Genomic DNA, 15,730 nt, shown 5'->3' on the forward strand with positions numbered 1-15,730 from the left:
ACACAGAGTCTTTGGAGAAATAGCGTTTCTCTCACTGATCAAGTTGAAAGTCTAAGTGGTTGTTAGGTCGTAGTATTAATTTATCATCTATTATGCAATTTTACCCAGGGAGTGATCCCTTCTTTCCGAGTGAAATTTCTGCTGAGGCTTCTGCGGGGCAGGCTGGAGGTGGATCTGGACAAGGACAAGCTGCTGTTCAAGCACATGTGCTATGAAATGGAACGGCTCCATAATGGTGGTGATGTCACTTTCCATGACGTACTCAGGTACTCTAAGATTTTATCTAAATTTGTAGAACGAGTATAAAAGGCCTGTGTTTCTCTCCTGAACAGCAGGTATTCATTAAGCCTGGGAAAAGGCAAGACTGGTAGCCACAGAGGCACTGTGTTTTATATGTAATACGTAATGCAAAAATCAGATTTCCCTTTTTTTCCTGCAAAAATATTTGTGATAGAAAACACTGGTCCCAATAAATCAGCTCTAAGTAATCTTAACATTTTCATTGGAGGCAATTTGTCATAAACAACAGTCAGATATTGTTCTTGTACCCCAAGTAATTAAATGTTGCCCCCACACATGTAGCAACACGACAGTGACTGAAAATAAAATAGAAATGGGAACATTATCCAAGTGTAAACACATAGTGAAAAAAAAAATAATCAAATCACCACAAATGCCCTAATTCCTTACAGTTCAGCAGCTCACCTGTGTTGGATAGTCTCTTCTTGGATAATCTCAGTATTTTTTAGCTTCAAATGCAATTCACACATGAATTATATATTTTTGCTGTAGGATCTTAAATACGACTTTTGATTTTGTAAACTAACAAGTAAGGTCATCAGAATTTAGGAAAAAAATAAATCTATGTTTCTTCCAGCATGCTTTCATATAGATCTGTTGATATCAGAAAAAGTCTTCAACTAGAAGAGCTGCTTGCTAGGGAACAACTGGAATACACTATAGAAGAGGAGGTGGCCAAACAGACCATACGCATGTGGCTGAAGAAGTGCTTAAAACGAATCAGAGCAGTAAGTAAGACTAAACCAGGATATAAATGGTTGCAGAAAGTGTACTGCTAACAATGCTGGAATTTGCTCTCACTATGCTTCATTTGCTCTGGAGTCGTGATAATATTTATGTGAAGAAGTACGTAGCAGTTGCTAACTCGGCAAAAAAAAAATTATGTTACAGCTCAACTGAAAGCACTACAAAAAATAAGCATCTTTTGAAGATTAAAACTGCCTTCCTGCCAAAAATTTAACTGTCTTTTCAATATAGGAGGAAGATGCATATGCAGAGATCAAAGTCAAAGGGATAAAGAAAAAACAATGTAATTTGATGAAACCCCACAGGCCTAATGCTTCCTTATAAAATGTAATTGTATAATTTCCTTGCCTCTGCTAGCAGAAGATACCATGATCAGTCACCAGCAGATGACTCTTCAAATGGAACCTTTATAAGATAAATTATTTGAATGAGCAATTACAGTAGTTGTGTGTGCAAATGAGCAGCGTGTACCTGCAAATCCGGTAGATGAACCATGGCCCTCAGTAGCTGTGTCTATATAAGCAAATTAAGAAGGGCCAAGGCATTGGCTCAGGACTGGGCTGGGATCACTCATACCCATCAGCATGTCCCCTAGCACAGTTTTGGCCTGTGCATACTCATGGTTTCCCAGACCACTCCTGTAGGAGCATCACTGCCCTCCAGGCGTGAGACAGGGAGAGACTGCTCCCAGGAGGCAGTAGTTAAAGCTATCTTGTGCGGTAGAAAGATTATCTAGATTATGCAAGTCCTGGCCTGTCACTTGGCTTCAGCATTGCAGGAAATTCCAATTATTTAATTTACTGTATAGACCTAGCCAGTGCTTCTGTATTCTGTTTATAGTGTTTCTGATCATCAGAAGCATTTTTGCTTTTGCTCAGGGTAGCTACAATATAAGCTGATCAAAGTCTGTCTTGGATGAAATTTATATTAAAAGTTTTCAGGAAATTTGATTTGGGTTTTGCAGCTATTCTTCTCTTTTCTTCCAAAACCAACTCTTCCTTCACATAAAAATTCACAGCCTGGTCGCCTTGATGACTGCTTTTTCAATTACTGTAAGGCTGGATCCTTATGATGCATGTATTTTTTATTTTTATAAAAGCTTGCTTCTTGTGTGTGGAGGTTTTCCATAGAGAGTTGTGATCATGGAATCTGGCTTTTTCTGTTTGTAAATTTCTAAAAAACCGTAACTGGACAATTTGAATTTCCAGCTGATACATCAGTGTTCAGGGCATATTCAGATAGAGAGTTTCATTTTGATCTCATCTCTGTAATGGCAGTAAATTTAATCTCAGCTCTCAGTTCTGGGTTTGTTCAGCTCTGTTGTTCATTTCATTATGATACCAAATTACACTATGTTAAAGTAAATATGCTATTCATTTCACTCTAATAATATGGTTCAGATCATTTCACATCATATGAACCTTTTATAAACTGAATGTAATTATGGAAGTTAATATATATTTTCAAATTCTCTTGTTAGTCTGTAAGTGTCTCTAGAGGAAGCATGTGAAAACTACCCAGGAAAGTGAAACCTTTCCTAAGGGTTGTTTATTTTAATATAGAAGCAAATTAGATTGTAAGATCATAATGGTAGTGGTTTCGTTTTTCTATTTTAACTGTAAGTCTGTACTCAGTCCCAGCATTTCCACTACTCTTTTATTTAGTCCTACTGACAGCCTGTTCCAAAGTTCATGAAAGAAATCAGAATTGTTTTCATTGCCTTCATGTAATAATGAATCTTGACCAATTTCCTTGTTTCTTTTTCTTTGCAAGAACTTTTATCTTATATCATTTAAAAATTTATGTATTAAACTCCAGATTTAAACCAACAGTTAGGCAACTAACCTTCCACTTAATATAGTTTATAAATTTCATCCTCTATTTCTTACATAAAGGTTAGGCATATGCTGGAAGTCACTTTATTTAAATAGCAACTATCTGATACATATAGCTTTATCAATGATCCTGGCATCCACATCTGATGCTCACTGTTTGATTAAATACTAGAAGACTTTGAAAAAAGAACTAAACACTATGACATACTCAATGAGAACATTTTTGTTGTCACTTATTGCACTTTGGTAGAAACAGCAGCAGTCATGCAGCATTATTCACAGTCTACGAGAGAGTCAACAGCAGGAGTTGAGCCGATTTCTGAATCCTCCCAGCATTGAGACAACACAGCCAAGTGAAGATATGAATGCTATTAATCAGGATAACAGTGCGCAGCCAGAGGTATGTTAACCACGAGAGTATCAGCTATTCAGGACATCTTCCACGTTTCTCGTTTGTTCTTTAATAAATATAATTTTAAATGGAAAAGTTTAAACAAATATCTTCTTTTGATTCAATTTTTGCCTTCAGATGTAAAGGCAAGGTGACTTAAGGCAGTAATTCCCCAACTTACTTATCTGTCTTGGTAACACCATAAAGTGCAAACTCAGCCATACAACTTTGGCAGCACCAACTTTGAGCTCTAGCGTGAGCTGTGTACAGGCTCAGGGATGTGAAGTTCTCCTGTTCAAGCATTCTGAAGCAGTTTTTATACTGAGAGTGATAAGGTTGGGCATACTGGGTCCTGTGAGTAGGAGTCCTGGGCTCTTTCAGGGTGGGGAATGGCAAAGGAAAAACATAAAGGCTCCACCGTAGGTGGCTGAGAACAATTTTGTGCCCTTCAGTGGAACTGTATGATGGAATTGAGCCCAAATGATCTTTTTTTTTTTTTTTTTCCTATTAGTAGTAGGCTTCTGTGGCAGCAAAGAATAGACACCACACTGCCTTAAAAAGTGGGAATATATTTTGTGTGTATACGTGTATGAAGCTCAGAAATAGAATAGAAAGATAACCCTCCTTAGGATTATCCACATGCAATGGGCAACTATGTCTGAGATTCTTGTTTACTCTATTCAGACAAGTAGCCAGCAGCAACTCCTTAGCCCAACGCTTTCTGACAGAGGTGGCTATCGACAAGACTCTGCAGATGCTGGGAAACCTCAGCGGAAATTTGGACAATGGCGTTTGCCATCAGGTAAGTGCAAAATGTGTATCAGCATAGTCCCCACGTTCCAAATCCCTGCTGTACAATATCAAGGCCCTGAGAGGACTTCATGATTCACAGTTCTACCTCCCACCTGCTGTTTGCACCCATATTGGGGTTTTTCTTCATGATTCACAGTTCTACCTCCCACCTGCTGTTTGCACCCACATCAGGGTTTTTCTTCCCTCATGCATGTTAGAATACAGCCATCGCTCCCTTTCCCCCCAGTTCTGAAAGTTTGGAAGATGGACTCAAGTATTGTCATGTGCAGGTTCTTAGGGTTTTTTTTACTTTTTAATACATTTACTTAGGAGCTTTATATGGGGAACTATATCATCCCATATGTTTGGGTAGCATCTCATGCATTTATAGTTTTTTATCATATAAAGCACAGTGAAAATGAATAAAGTTTTTCCTAACAACAGTAATAAATTCTGAGTGCCTAAGCATTCCATGTGTATGATTTATGTTTTACACCACAATAATACATTCTTCTATCTTCAGTTCAGCCAGGAATTGACCAGGTATACAATAAATTTCCCATTTATTTTTTCACAAACAGGAAACATCCTCAAGTTATTCTAGTAAATACAGTCCCCTAGAGAAGGAAGCCTCAACTGTGCATTATAAGAGAGTATTTATAGGAGGATAGGAAAGGTGCACAGGCCTTATTAAGTCTTTATCTCAAGTGCACTCTCCACCACCATTCTCTCTTAAAGTGCATATTGACTGCTGCTGCCTGCCACACTTATGACCAGCAGGTTAGGTGTCTGCACAACAAACTGCTTTCTGCTGCCATCAGTCAGTCTGATTCTGAGACAGAGGACCACCTTCAAAGGCTGCTAATCATATCTAGGTGGAAGTAGAAGAGGTGGTCACACTATGAGTACCATTAACCCTACTTCTGTGACCAGAGTACTTGTCCAAGAAACAGGACAGCCTAACAGAGAGCTTTCAGTCATGTTTTCCACTTAAATGTCACTGAGCAGCAAAGATCAACATTTTGTCAGAACAAAGAGAAAGAGTAAAAGAGCGAGCATGGTAAGGATGAATCATTATATTGTACCTAACTGGATAGGTTTTTCAAGTGAGAATGAGGAGTTCAGGGTTTCCTTTATTAGCACTGATCTTGGTCTTGTCACTATTGAATGCTCCTTGCTGGACAGTCTGGGAAAAGGAGGTTCACCTCCAGGCACAGTACAGCCCAGCAGATCTTATGTACTCTGCCTCCAATTCAACAAATACGTGTGTTTAAGGTCATTAATAGCATCATTAAGATCAAGTGTGGTTTACTCCATTTAACACCTTAGTTAAATGTCACTTTCTAGGTCTAGCTGCCAACTCCAAATGCACTTTTCTCTCCCTTTTTCTGGCACTTACCGCTTTCACCATTTTGCCAGCTTTTACCAGCTCAGGTAAGTACTGCGTAAGCCATTTAGGTTGCAATTAGCCAGTTCAGAAGAGAACTATTGCATCAGCTATCCCAACAGGAGGTCATGAAATACTTCTAAATTAAACTCCTTTACCAGCAGAATAGTGGGAGTGGGGTGAACAACTGGAGCTGAAAAAGAAACCATTAAAATAGAACCCTACTCTTTCTGCACTGAATCAGTTTAAAGATGCCCCAGTCCAGCTAGTTCTGTATGCCTGAATTCTAAGCAAACATGTTCAAGAAGCAGATCTGCTCTAATATCAAACTTTCTTTTTAATTTCATAGCCCCTAAACCAATAAGCCATTCAGTATCTTCAGTCAACCTCCGCTTTGGTGGGCGTTCAACTATGAAATCTGTTGTATGCAAAATGAATCCCATGTCTGATGCTGCTTCTTGTGGATCAGAAGTCAAGAAATGGTGGACAAGACAATTAACTGTGGAAAGTGATGAGAGTGGAGAGGACCTTCTTGATATCTGAGAAAAGTTTAAGTCATACTGCAACAACAACCAATTCAAGTACAATCTAATTTTCACTGTTTAGAATTGAAGATACTATGTGATGTACGATTTCTTTAAAATCAATGTCATAATTCTTTTCAAATGCTTATCCTTATGCCATGTGAAGCATAGTACACACTTACATGATAGAATGCATCTCTATAGGTACTAATTGTACTTTAAGAAACCTGTATACAATAGCAGTACTAACAAAGCCAGAGAAACTATACTGCCTTTAGCAGAGTTGAAAGATTTCCTATGTTCTGTAGCTGTATAATGAAAATATATTTTGATATAAAGACCTCTGGTTTTTTCTTCAGCCTATACCATACTATAAAGTGACAACACTTTGCAATTTACAATACAGGGGTGTTTCTTCTTTTTGTGTTTGCCTCAGTTCTTATTTAGTAACATTTCTTTTGAAAGATTTTATTACTCACAAATGACCTGAAGAGGTCAGCACTGACTTCATGTTCAAGGGAAGTATTTTTACAAAGGATAGAGTCTGAATTACAAATCTAAGCTTTTTCTGGACCTTTTTTTAAAATATGCAAGATACAGGATAACTCATTTTAAAATCAGAAGGGGAAGGATTGGCTTTTAAAATGTAAATATCTTTGGATTTGGGCTAATTATGCATAGAGCTTGATTTTCATAGAGAAAACAGGAAAAAAAAAGAAAAAAAAGACATGAAAACTGTGCGTTTAAGCATCTAGCAAAAGACCTCTGTGTGAAAAACATGGTTTATACTTCATTTTCAGAATATACTGGTTACTTATACATATGGTGTCATTACTCTCCTGTTGACTGGTACCATTTCCTTGTGTAGTCATAAGATAACTTTCTTCTTGTCTGTGTGATAAAAACTAGCATGTTGGGGGTTCTAATTACTAACTAGTATTGTAGGCCTTTTAAAATACGCTTCAGTTTTGCCCATATAGGTAAAAGTGCATTTTACTTACCCATGTTACTACTTATGCCACAGCCTTCCAAAGCTAAGGCATGAACTCTGCTGTGGGTAAGTACCTTTGTATTTTTTATCCCAATGCAGCATATTTTGACCTGTTAGCCTTCTTTTGTTCTATGAAGCACCAGTAGTTCTACATTATTTCTGGTGAAAAAGCAGCCATCCCTCTCATAAAATTTTTTCCAGTGAAAGGCCAATGCTATACAGAAACAGAGGTGGAGGAGAAAAGCCACAAAATGCAGCAGAGTTTGTTAATTTCATAATTTAAATCTGTCTAAAAATGTGGGGTAAAAAATGTGCCCTTCCCTTGAGTAAGAACAAAGAGGTTGCAGATTTTGTTGCTTTGCCCCTGACTGGGTTTTTTAGCATAGCTGGGACCTTTCTGTTACCATTGTTTCCTATGGAAATGATAGGTTGTTCTAACACGGCCTGATGTGAGATCTTATAAGAGGCTCACAGTTAACGTACATCAGAAACTAAAAAATATATCCTTTAAAAAGCAGACAAAAGACAGTGTTTTGTGATGTTTTCTGGCCAAAATGTTAATGTAGAGTGGTCAGAATACAGCATTGTTTTCACAGATGCCTTCATCATAAATGCAAAATTAGTTTTGGCCATAAAGTATGGTTTTCTTGGCATCTATCAATATTTTGTTCCCTGTGTATGGTTGCACATGGTTTAGATTTTTTTTGAAAATAGTCATATTGAATACATCTGTATTTTGTGGTTTCTTTATGTGTTTTGGGGTATATTTAAGTTTAAATTTAGTCAACTGTAACTCTATAGTAACAGAAAGTGTGCATTCTTGTGTTTACTAGATTATGAATCATCAACAAAACTTCGTATGCAAATCCATTATTTTGTGTTCTGTTTTGTGCTTGTTTAAGTTGGGCCTTTGTATATATGACAAAAAGATAAATATTGGATTTATAAAAGATAGTATCTTTGAAAGTTCAACAATATATTGAACTTCAGATCTTTCTGAATCACTCTTGCTGCAAATATTCTTTTTAAAAAAAAATCTGGCAAACATTTTTTTCCTTTGCCTTACAGTACTCCGTCAATAAAGTGAGTTGCTTTAAGCAATATTCCTTCCTCTGGTTTTCATTCTAACTGCATACACTCTATCTGGCTCATGAGTGATAATGCTGTAGAGTGGCTAAGTGTGTGGTTTGTACAGGATTATTTAAAGAGATGCTTTCAAACTCTTCTAATTGGAGGGCCTTTGGGCTTTTGGTGAGAAGTCCAGCAACAGACCTCATCAGTAGAAAAAAAATGAGACTAAATAGCACTATTTATTATTTATTTGTACTTAACCCAATTTCTTTGTTTGCTTTAGAACCTGGATGGGAAGGTGTATCCTTGTATGTATGTGTGGCAGGGGAAAATCTGTCGTGGAAACATCATGTTTTCACAGACTGCCTTCCAGTATCCTCCAAAACACTGGAGATCCTTGGATCATCTGCTTCAACTAGTAAGCTGGTTCTGAGAAATCAGTGCTCATTTGCTCATCATTTTCTGTTTGCAGAGACAGGAAGTCAAATGAAGTTACAAAAATATGAAAATAATATATACTAGAGCATGCAGGTGACTAGGTTAAGGTGAAAACCTCCTTAGTATGGCACTCGCAATATAACTAAATAAAGTAACAACCTTCTGCAGCAAAGCAACCGATGCACATTTGCACATGATGGTGAAGAAGCAGAAAGGAGAGTTAAGGTATGACTGAAGTTCAAACCACCTGCACAAACAATGGAGAGACACAAAAAGGACATAGTGCATCAGGGAATCAGAGTCAGTTCAGACAGCTGGAGAGACAAGTTCAAACAAAAACAAGCCCTAGACAGCAGTAAACCAAAAATTGCCAGGGAGTATTACTACCTGCAGCGCTCTTGGCTCCTGGCATTAAATACAGAGTTATCCTATGGAAATTAAAAGAAGAAAGTGTTTAGACTTTTTCATCCACTAAGAGAGCTGTGTTCCGTAGGAAGTAAGTAGTAAAAGTCCTCATGGCTTAGGTGGGAAAAAAATGTAGTGCGTTTTGTCAGTGCTCAAATAAAAGCTAGTTCGTGGGTAGTCTGAGTCCGTGCAGCAAAGATGTATCTCAATATCATTCCAAAGTCAGGTCAGTTTCAGACAATCACTTTTATAATGAACAAATTAATAACCTGAAGCCTTTTGCTACTGGAAGATATCCAACTGAATTAAGAGCTAAAAACATAAAGTACACTTTTATCTGGCAAGCTGATAATACTATCATTGTTTCAACTAATGAAGACCAATCAGGATTAAACATATTCAAAATAACATTACATTCAGTACTGTCTGCTATCGAAGACTAGTATCACAGCTTCTGAGAAGCCAAAGAAGATTTAAATGCCAAAAGCAAGTGAATGATTTTGTGAGAATAATCATGTTTGTTCTCTTCTTCTATTCGCAACTTGCTCACAGCTCTTGTTGTTGTGCTGATAAGGATGTCCATGAACAACTGAAGCAGAAGAATTCACACTTGTTCTAACAGTGCATTTGGAGCCCCAGCAAGCAAGATGTGTGCTAAACTTCCCATCCAAGAATGAGCACTCCTTCTCCTGTAACGTTTCCACAATTAGAAACAAACACTGGCCTGAATTGTCAGTCAGAATTAACAATAAGGTTATTTCAGTCTCCCCGAATTTAGTTTTAGGAGGCTAAATTCATTCATTCTATTGAAGGCAGTTTAATCACACTGCAGATGAACTTGCCACAATGCATAGGCTGATGCTGTGAAGTTGACCACCCTGGTTTGTTCGATTGCTCTGCAACACAAGGGGAGCCTCACTAGAATTCAATTAACCTTCGTCTTCATCCCAAGGGCACTAGTGTCAGACCCCATTAGCAGCTATTGCCCATTGTTCTCAAAGCAGAACTTCTTGAGCACCAAGTTATTAACTCATCAGTGAGCTAAGTGTACCTTCAGTGGCATTTTATCCCCCTTCCACAAGTTCCTGTCTCAGATACTTATTCCAGTACCCTTACAGGTTTCATACTCTTGCCTGGTGTACATATCTGTGCTGAGGAGTTTAGGTAAATTACTTGGGCACCTAAAAAGTCTGTTTCTTAAAAGAGTAGCTTGCTGGGAAGGCAAGAAATGTCCTAAGTACAGATAGAAATGAAAAAAACTATCCATCAGCCTGAAGAGCTTTTGTCACTAGCCTTTGTTTCTTTCTGAACTGAAGCAGCAGCCACCAGTGGTAAAATCCTTCAGCATCTTAGTGAACATTGCTTTGTTTCAGGAAAACTTCTGCCGAGGTTGGAAACTGGTTTATACCAGATAGAGATCGTGAGTCCTAGAGACTTGGCTAGTCAAGCTCCAACTGGATCCTCCACATGATGGAAAATACTGCAGTGGGACTACTGTTTGTAAGTACATTTACCTCCAAAGACAAGAGGAGAAAGTTGATTCTTGAGTTCTTTAGCAGGGAATCTGGATGTCACATCCTCTGTCATGCCCTGTATTCTGATTATTTTCTTTTTAAATTTTGCCTTCCAATTGCATATAAGGCAGAAAGTGCCTCAGCATATTCTGCACACTCAGTACGTGCTCCCAAGAAAAGCAGGATTCAACACAGTTATGATTTCATTATAATGTATCTGATGCCAGTTTATAAGGGTAATGAGTCTTGCCTTTTTGGTCTCAGCACCCTTTCCACAGAACTACATGTTCTAGAGATCTGGTATTTTCCACTCTCTGACTTTCTGTATTCATATTCTCTGTATTCATATTTATTTTATTCATTTAAAAAAGAAAACAAAAATAAAAAAAAGAAAATGAAAAGTAGAAAAAAAGAAAATGAAAGATAGAAAAAAGAAAAGAGAAAAAGAAAATAAGAAGAAAGAAAATAGAGTTATCTGGGTGCTGGGTTTTAATAACTTTTTATCATTATTTTAGCAACTACGTAAAAAAAAAATCAAATTTCTTTTTCTACGCGATGACAAGCTTCTCAATTGTTCTGACCAAGCTAAGAAAACCAAACATGTTTTACATTTTTCTTAATGTGCCCATTTCTAAAATGCACATGGAGAGCTATTATGTTTTGACTCCTCTTTTTAGTCTAAAGTGTCATCAAAACCTATTTTCCTGTATTTGGCTTAAAATTGTTGATACTTTGGTCAACAAAAAACTGATTTTCCCTATAAATTTTTATCATGAACAAATATTCATCCAGATTTTTTGTTAAGTTCACCAGGAAAAAGTTCATCCTAGTGTAGGAAAAACTGGACATGAGCTGGCAGTGTACCATTGCAGCCCAAAAAGTCAGCTGTATCCTGGGCTGCATGAAAAGCAGTGTGATCAGCAGGTCGAGGGAAGTGATTCTGCTTCCCTACTCTGCTCTGCTGAGACCCCACCTGCATTCACTTCTGGGGTTCTCAGCACAGGAAGGACATGGACCTGTCCTTGGACATGGAGTCCAGAGGAGGGCCACAAAAATGGCTGGAGGGATTGAACATCTCTCCGGTGAAGAAAGGCAGAGAGAATTGATGTTGTTTAGCCTGGAGAAGAGAAGGCTCCAGGCAGACCTTATTGCAGCCTTTCAGCCTATAAAGGGGTCCTACAAGAAAAGCAGACAGAGACTTTTTAGCAAGGCCTGTAGTGGCAAGACAAGAGTTAGTGGTTTTAAACTGAAAGAGGGTAGACCTAGATTGGACATAAAGAATAAGTTTTTTATGATGAGGATGGTGGGGCACTGGAGCAGGCTGCCTAAAGTAGTTGCGGATGCCTCATCTCTGGAAGCATTCCAGGTGAGGCTGGATGGGGCTTTGAGCAACCCAATCTAGCGAAAGATGTCCCTGTCCATAGCAAGGGGATTAGACTAGATGATTTTTGAAGGTCCCTTCCAACACAAACCATTGTATGACACCTGTAGATTTTTGTGTCTGGCATCAGAACAATGTCAGACGGAAAAATGGCATGCAGGAAAAAGAGGATCACTACCTTTGTTATCAGCATGTTAATAACTGCAGGGCAATGAACATTTTGCTCTATTTGCTGAAATTGATTCAACCACCATTGTTTGCTGGCATCAGTGTGGGCCTTCTTCCCAAGCACTTCAAGTATTTAAAAAACTAAACATCACCAAAGAAAAAAACAAATCACTTTTCCAAGCTCCTCCTTAGCTGCCTTCAAAGTCTTCCAGTGTGACCGTAGTGGTGTTTTGCAGTGCCCTTGTAGACACTGATGGACCTGGCCACCCTGCTGTGGGAGAAAGCCATCTCCTCATCAAAGCTGGTACATATAAATAGGTACCTGTGCCTTTGTCCTCCATGGAAAAACCTGGCTTTTCCACCACACCCACTGCGAAGAGGACTTAAGGCTCTACTGAGGCCAGCAGAGGCTGAGCAGATGCAGGGCCCCTGACGCTGCTCTGACAAGAGAAGGACACCTCCGGCACCACAGTGCCAGCCGACAGGTGCAGCAAGGCTTGTCTAAGCTTTTCTGCCAAAATTTTGAGTTTGATGATGTTAGGCATGCAATTTATCCACTCCTGTTCTGCAACCACTCCTGAGGATATGATCCAGTGGTTTAGCTGCTATGAGTAAAAAGGTCTCATATGTAGCTGCTCGTTGCCAGCTCCAGCTCTTCTGCCAGAAAGTATGACCCTCTGAACTTGGCTGGTTTAACTCTTCACCCAGTTGCATCTTTTTCTGAGCTCTGCAAAATACTCCAGGTTTAAAAATTCAGGAATTAAAGCCTTCATCTTAATTGGATCAGCAACAGCAAAAATATTTCCTTGACCTGTAGATGTATTTCAACTTTATGTGTGTTCGTCAATTCACCCTATATCTGTAAGGGCTTATCTACATTAGGGAGTTGCACCATCTTAAATTTAACCTGTTGTTGCAAATTGATTTCTTTAAATCAGTTTGAATACCTGTGGAAATGCTTATTTCAGTTTAAAGATTTTTTTCTATTGATCTGTGTTAAATCCCAAATAACCTTGGTTTAATCTAATGGCAAGAGTGCTCCCACAGGTCTACGCATCAACCGTCTTAATTGGTTTTAAAACCCAACCTTTAATTATATGGATGTTACTTCTTTGCATAGAGGAGGCCTTTCTTGTGACCTCTGGGAGCAGCTGCAATGCTTAATAAAAGCAGTCTCAAGAGCGGCGTGCAGCTCATTCCCTGTACAGCCACGCTGCGACTCTGTCATGGGCCACTCCAACCACTTTGCCCCAAGGCATCGTTGGGCAGTTTGGTGTAATTTAGACCAGGAACCACTCCCCAGAAGACATTTCAGATGGGATTGTGCCAGGTATGACACTGTCTGCCCTGTGCAGCCCTCAGACACGGTGCGAGCAGATTTGTAGCCAAGAATATCCCTACAAGTTGCCCCTGCCATGCCACAGAGTATGCAGGACATCCTCTCCCTATCTCTGTATGGCTGGTGCGACACATCCCCTGCCTTATTCCAGACAACTGAGCAGAAAAAAATACACAAAGAATATGGTGAATGTTCACTACAACCATATAAACACCAAATGGGACCTAGGATATGTCCTGTGGATGTGATGGGACTTCTGCCAAGGATTTCACCCAATGCAGTGTGGCCGTACAGCTACTGCCACACTCCCTCGTCTCTCTCTTGCTTTGCTTTTAGACACAGTCATCTTCTTAGTCTTTGATTGCTTTTCCAAAGACTTTCTTCTTTCAAGAGGTTCTCAGTAGGAAAAGGTTTTGGTGTGCTCTCTAAGACTGGTTTTCTAAACCAATCTAGCAACAACCTTTTATTTCAATATATGTTCGGTCATCCACAGTTGTAATCAAACATTATATTCTCCTTGAGACAGGCAGTCAGAAATGCCAAAGGTGGGCCATTTCAACTTTTCGCAATAGCTGAGCTTTCTACTAAGGTATCACAGAACTGTGGCAAATTTAAACTCTTTTTAAACACTAGAGGGCTAGCGTTGCTTTAAATTGACTGCACACACACACACACAAGATTCGCAGGTTGATCATCTTTGTGGAAGAAATTTAATAGTCTTTTTTGCTTTGTAGTGTATTTAGATACCACAGTGAGAAGAAAATTTCAGCATCATTACATGACAAGGGACATTTCCTTAACCTTGTAGTTCTCACTGAAAAACTGCTTTGTTTTATTTGTGGAAACATGACTTTTTGGGAAACTAATGATATTTGTATGTCCACTTGTGCATGATGCACACAGAAGTTGTACTAGAAGATTGAGTTAGCAACGTTTCATTTTCTTTGTCTCCAATGATTGTGGTATTTGCATGTCAGCTGGAATGCAGCTTGTATTTCAGTTCCCAGAAAAATACAGGAGTTGCATCATTTTCAAAATCTAGCGCCTACAGTTGAAGAAACAAATCTCATGCCACAAAACAAATGCACATTTTATTTCTTGGACACAGAAATTATGCTCAGTAATTTGACACCTGCTTTTTATGATGCCCACTTTTCATTTCTGGGTTTTCTTTGCCTTACTTTTACCTATATTCACTTACAAGCTACGGTTAGATTATAAATTCTATTATAGATGATATTCATGGATAGATAGTTTAGCATTCCAATAAATATTTGAAACTGCGGCTTTAGTTCTGTGCTCTAGCATGAAAAACAGGGAGTGCTTGGAGTTATTTTTTTGTGCCCTTTTTTACAGTAAGAGGAGGAGGGAAGGAAAAGCACAGGATGCTGCGCGATGTCCATTGAAAGCGGCATGAAGTTTCCCTTTGGCAGCAGTGAGCCTGTGGTGAATGGGCACTTTAAGCTACTGTGGTTTATTTCCATTTCAGGTCCCCACGCGTGCACCATACTCAGCTGTGGCAGTGACTCGTCCAGTTGTGGTTCACCCACGTTAGGTTACACTCCCACATCTTTGATTAACAATACTGGCTACACTGTTTTTTGGGGGCCTCCCCCTTAAAGTGTTCATCCAACGTGAACCACAAGACTTTATGCCATATTGAAATATTTGCTGAGTAAGCCGTCTCACTAAGCAATGAGTTGACTTGAATTGTGTGTGAATTTCATTTAAAATCTTCAGTGCACATCTGCATCTGAAATATGCTGCAAGTGCGCTGCGAAGTGACGTCTGGGAACTGGCACACAACCTGTGAGCATGCAATGTACTGCTACCTGCTGCAAGGGCACTTTTGCTGTTGTGACTGCCTATTGTGTTTAGCATTAGCGTTAAACACTGCCTGTATTTCTCAGCTTCTGTAAACTGAGAAAAGGGGTGAGAAATCATCTTTCCTGTATGCAGTGGGATACCTACCAGCAGAAAATGTTATCTGGAGCCCAAATCAGAGTAAAAACCTTCCCTTTCCACCAGTGTTTAGCTGCGTGTGAGGATCTAAGGGTGAGCAGATGTGGAGGAAATACTAGCAACTTAAGTGATCATTCTGCTTATAATCAGCCTGCTGTAAAGTTAGGGTCGTGCAGTGGGTAGAGGATTGGGGCAGCAAGGGTATAGTGGAAGGAGGGAAAGCTGTAGTTTAAGAGATCTGGATGTGTTTCACTGTGCATCGCTCCTTAGGAGAGTCCTGCTATGGCTGCAGCCCCTATGTTCAATGGCCAGCAATGGAGATAGAATGTGTAATAAGATGCACAAAATCATTTTTCAGGAAATCTATAGAGCTTCCCTGCAGACATGAGATTTCATCTCAAGAAGTGAGTAGGCAAAGCCTTGCAGGAGTTTGCTGACATGTTGTCACCACTGAGTGCTAGCTAGCTGCCATGGGGCTAGTTTGC

The 15,730-nt window shown here is 39.2% G+C and overlaps 1 protein-coding gene across 5 annotated transcripts in view; it reads left to right on the forward strand.

The window, feature by feature from the left end:
• NALCN (sodium leak channel, non-selective) overlaps window positions 1–8,038 on the forward strand; it is a 229,008-nt gene extending 220,970 nt beyond the window's left edge. For all 5 annotated transcript variants that reach the window (XM_054085381.1, XM_054085371.1, XM_054085388.1 and 2 more), the window contains 5 exons: window positions 109–266; window positions 878–1,028; window positions 3,133–3,282; window positions 3,958–4,075; window positions 5,802–8,038. In XM_054085381.1, coding sequence (XP_053941356.1) covers window positions 109–266; window positions 878–1,028; window positions 3,133–3,282; window positions 3,958–4,075; window positions 5,802–5,995 — 771 coding nt within the window. In that variant the 3' untranslated portion in view covers window positions 5,996–8,038. The remainder of the gene's footprint in view (window positions 1–108; window positions 267–877; window positions 1,029–3,132; window positions 3,283–3,957; window positions 4,076–5,801) is intronic.
• The last annotated feature ends 7,692 nt before the right edge of the window (window positions 8,039–15,730 follow it).

This window comes from Cuculus canorus, chromosome 1 (genome assembly GCF_017976375.1).
Source record: "Cuculus canorus isolate bCucCan1 chromosome 1, bCucCan1.pri, whole genome shotgun sequence".
Classification (NCBI taxonomy): Eukaryota; Metazoa; Chordata; class Aves; order Cuculiformes; family Cuculidae; genus Cuculus; species Cuculus canorus.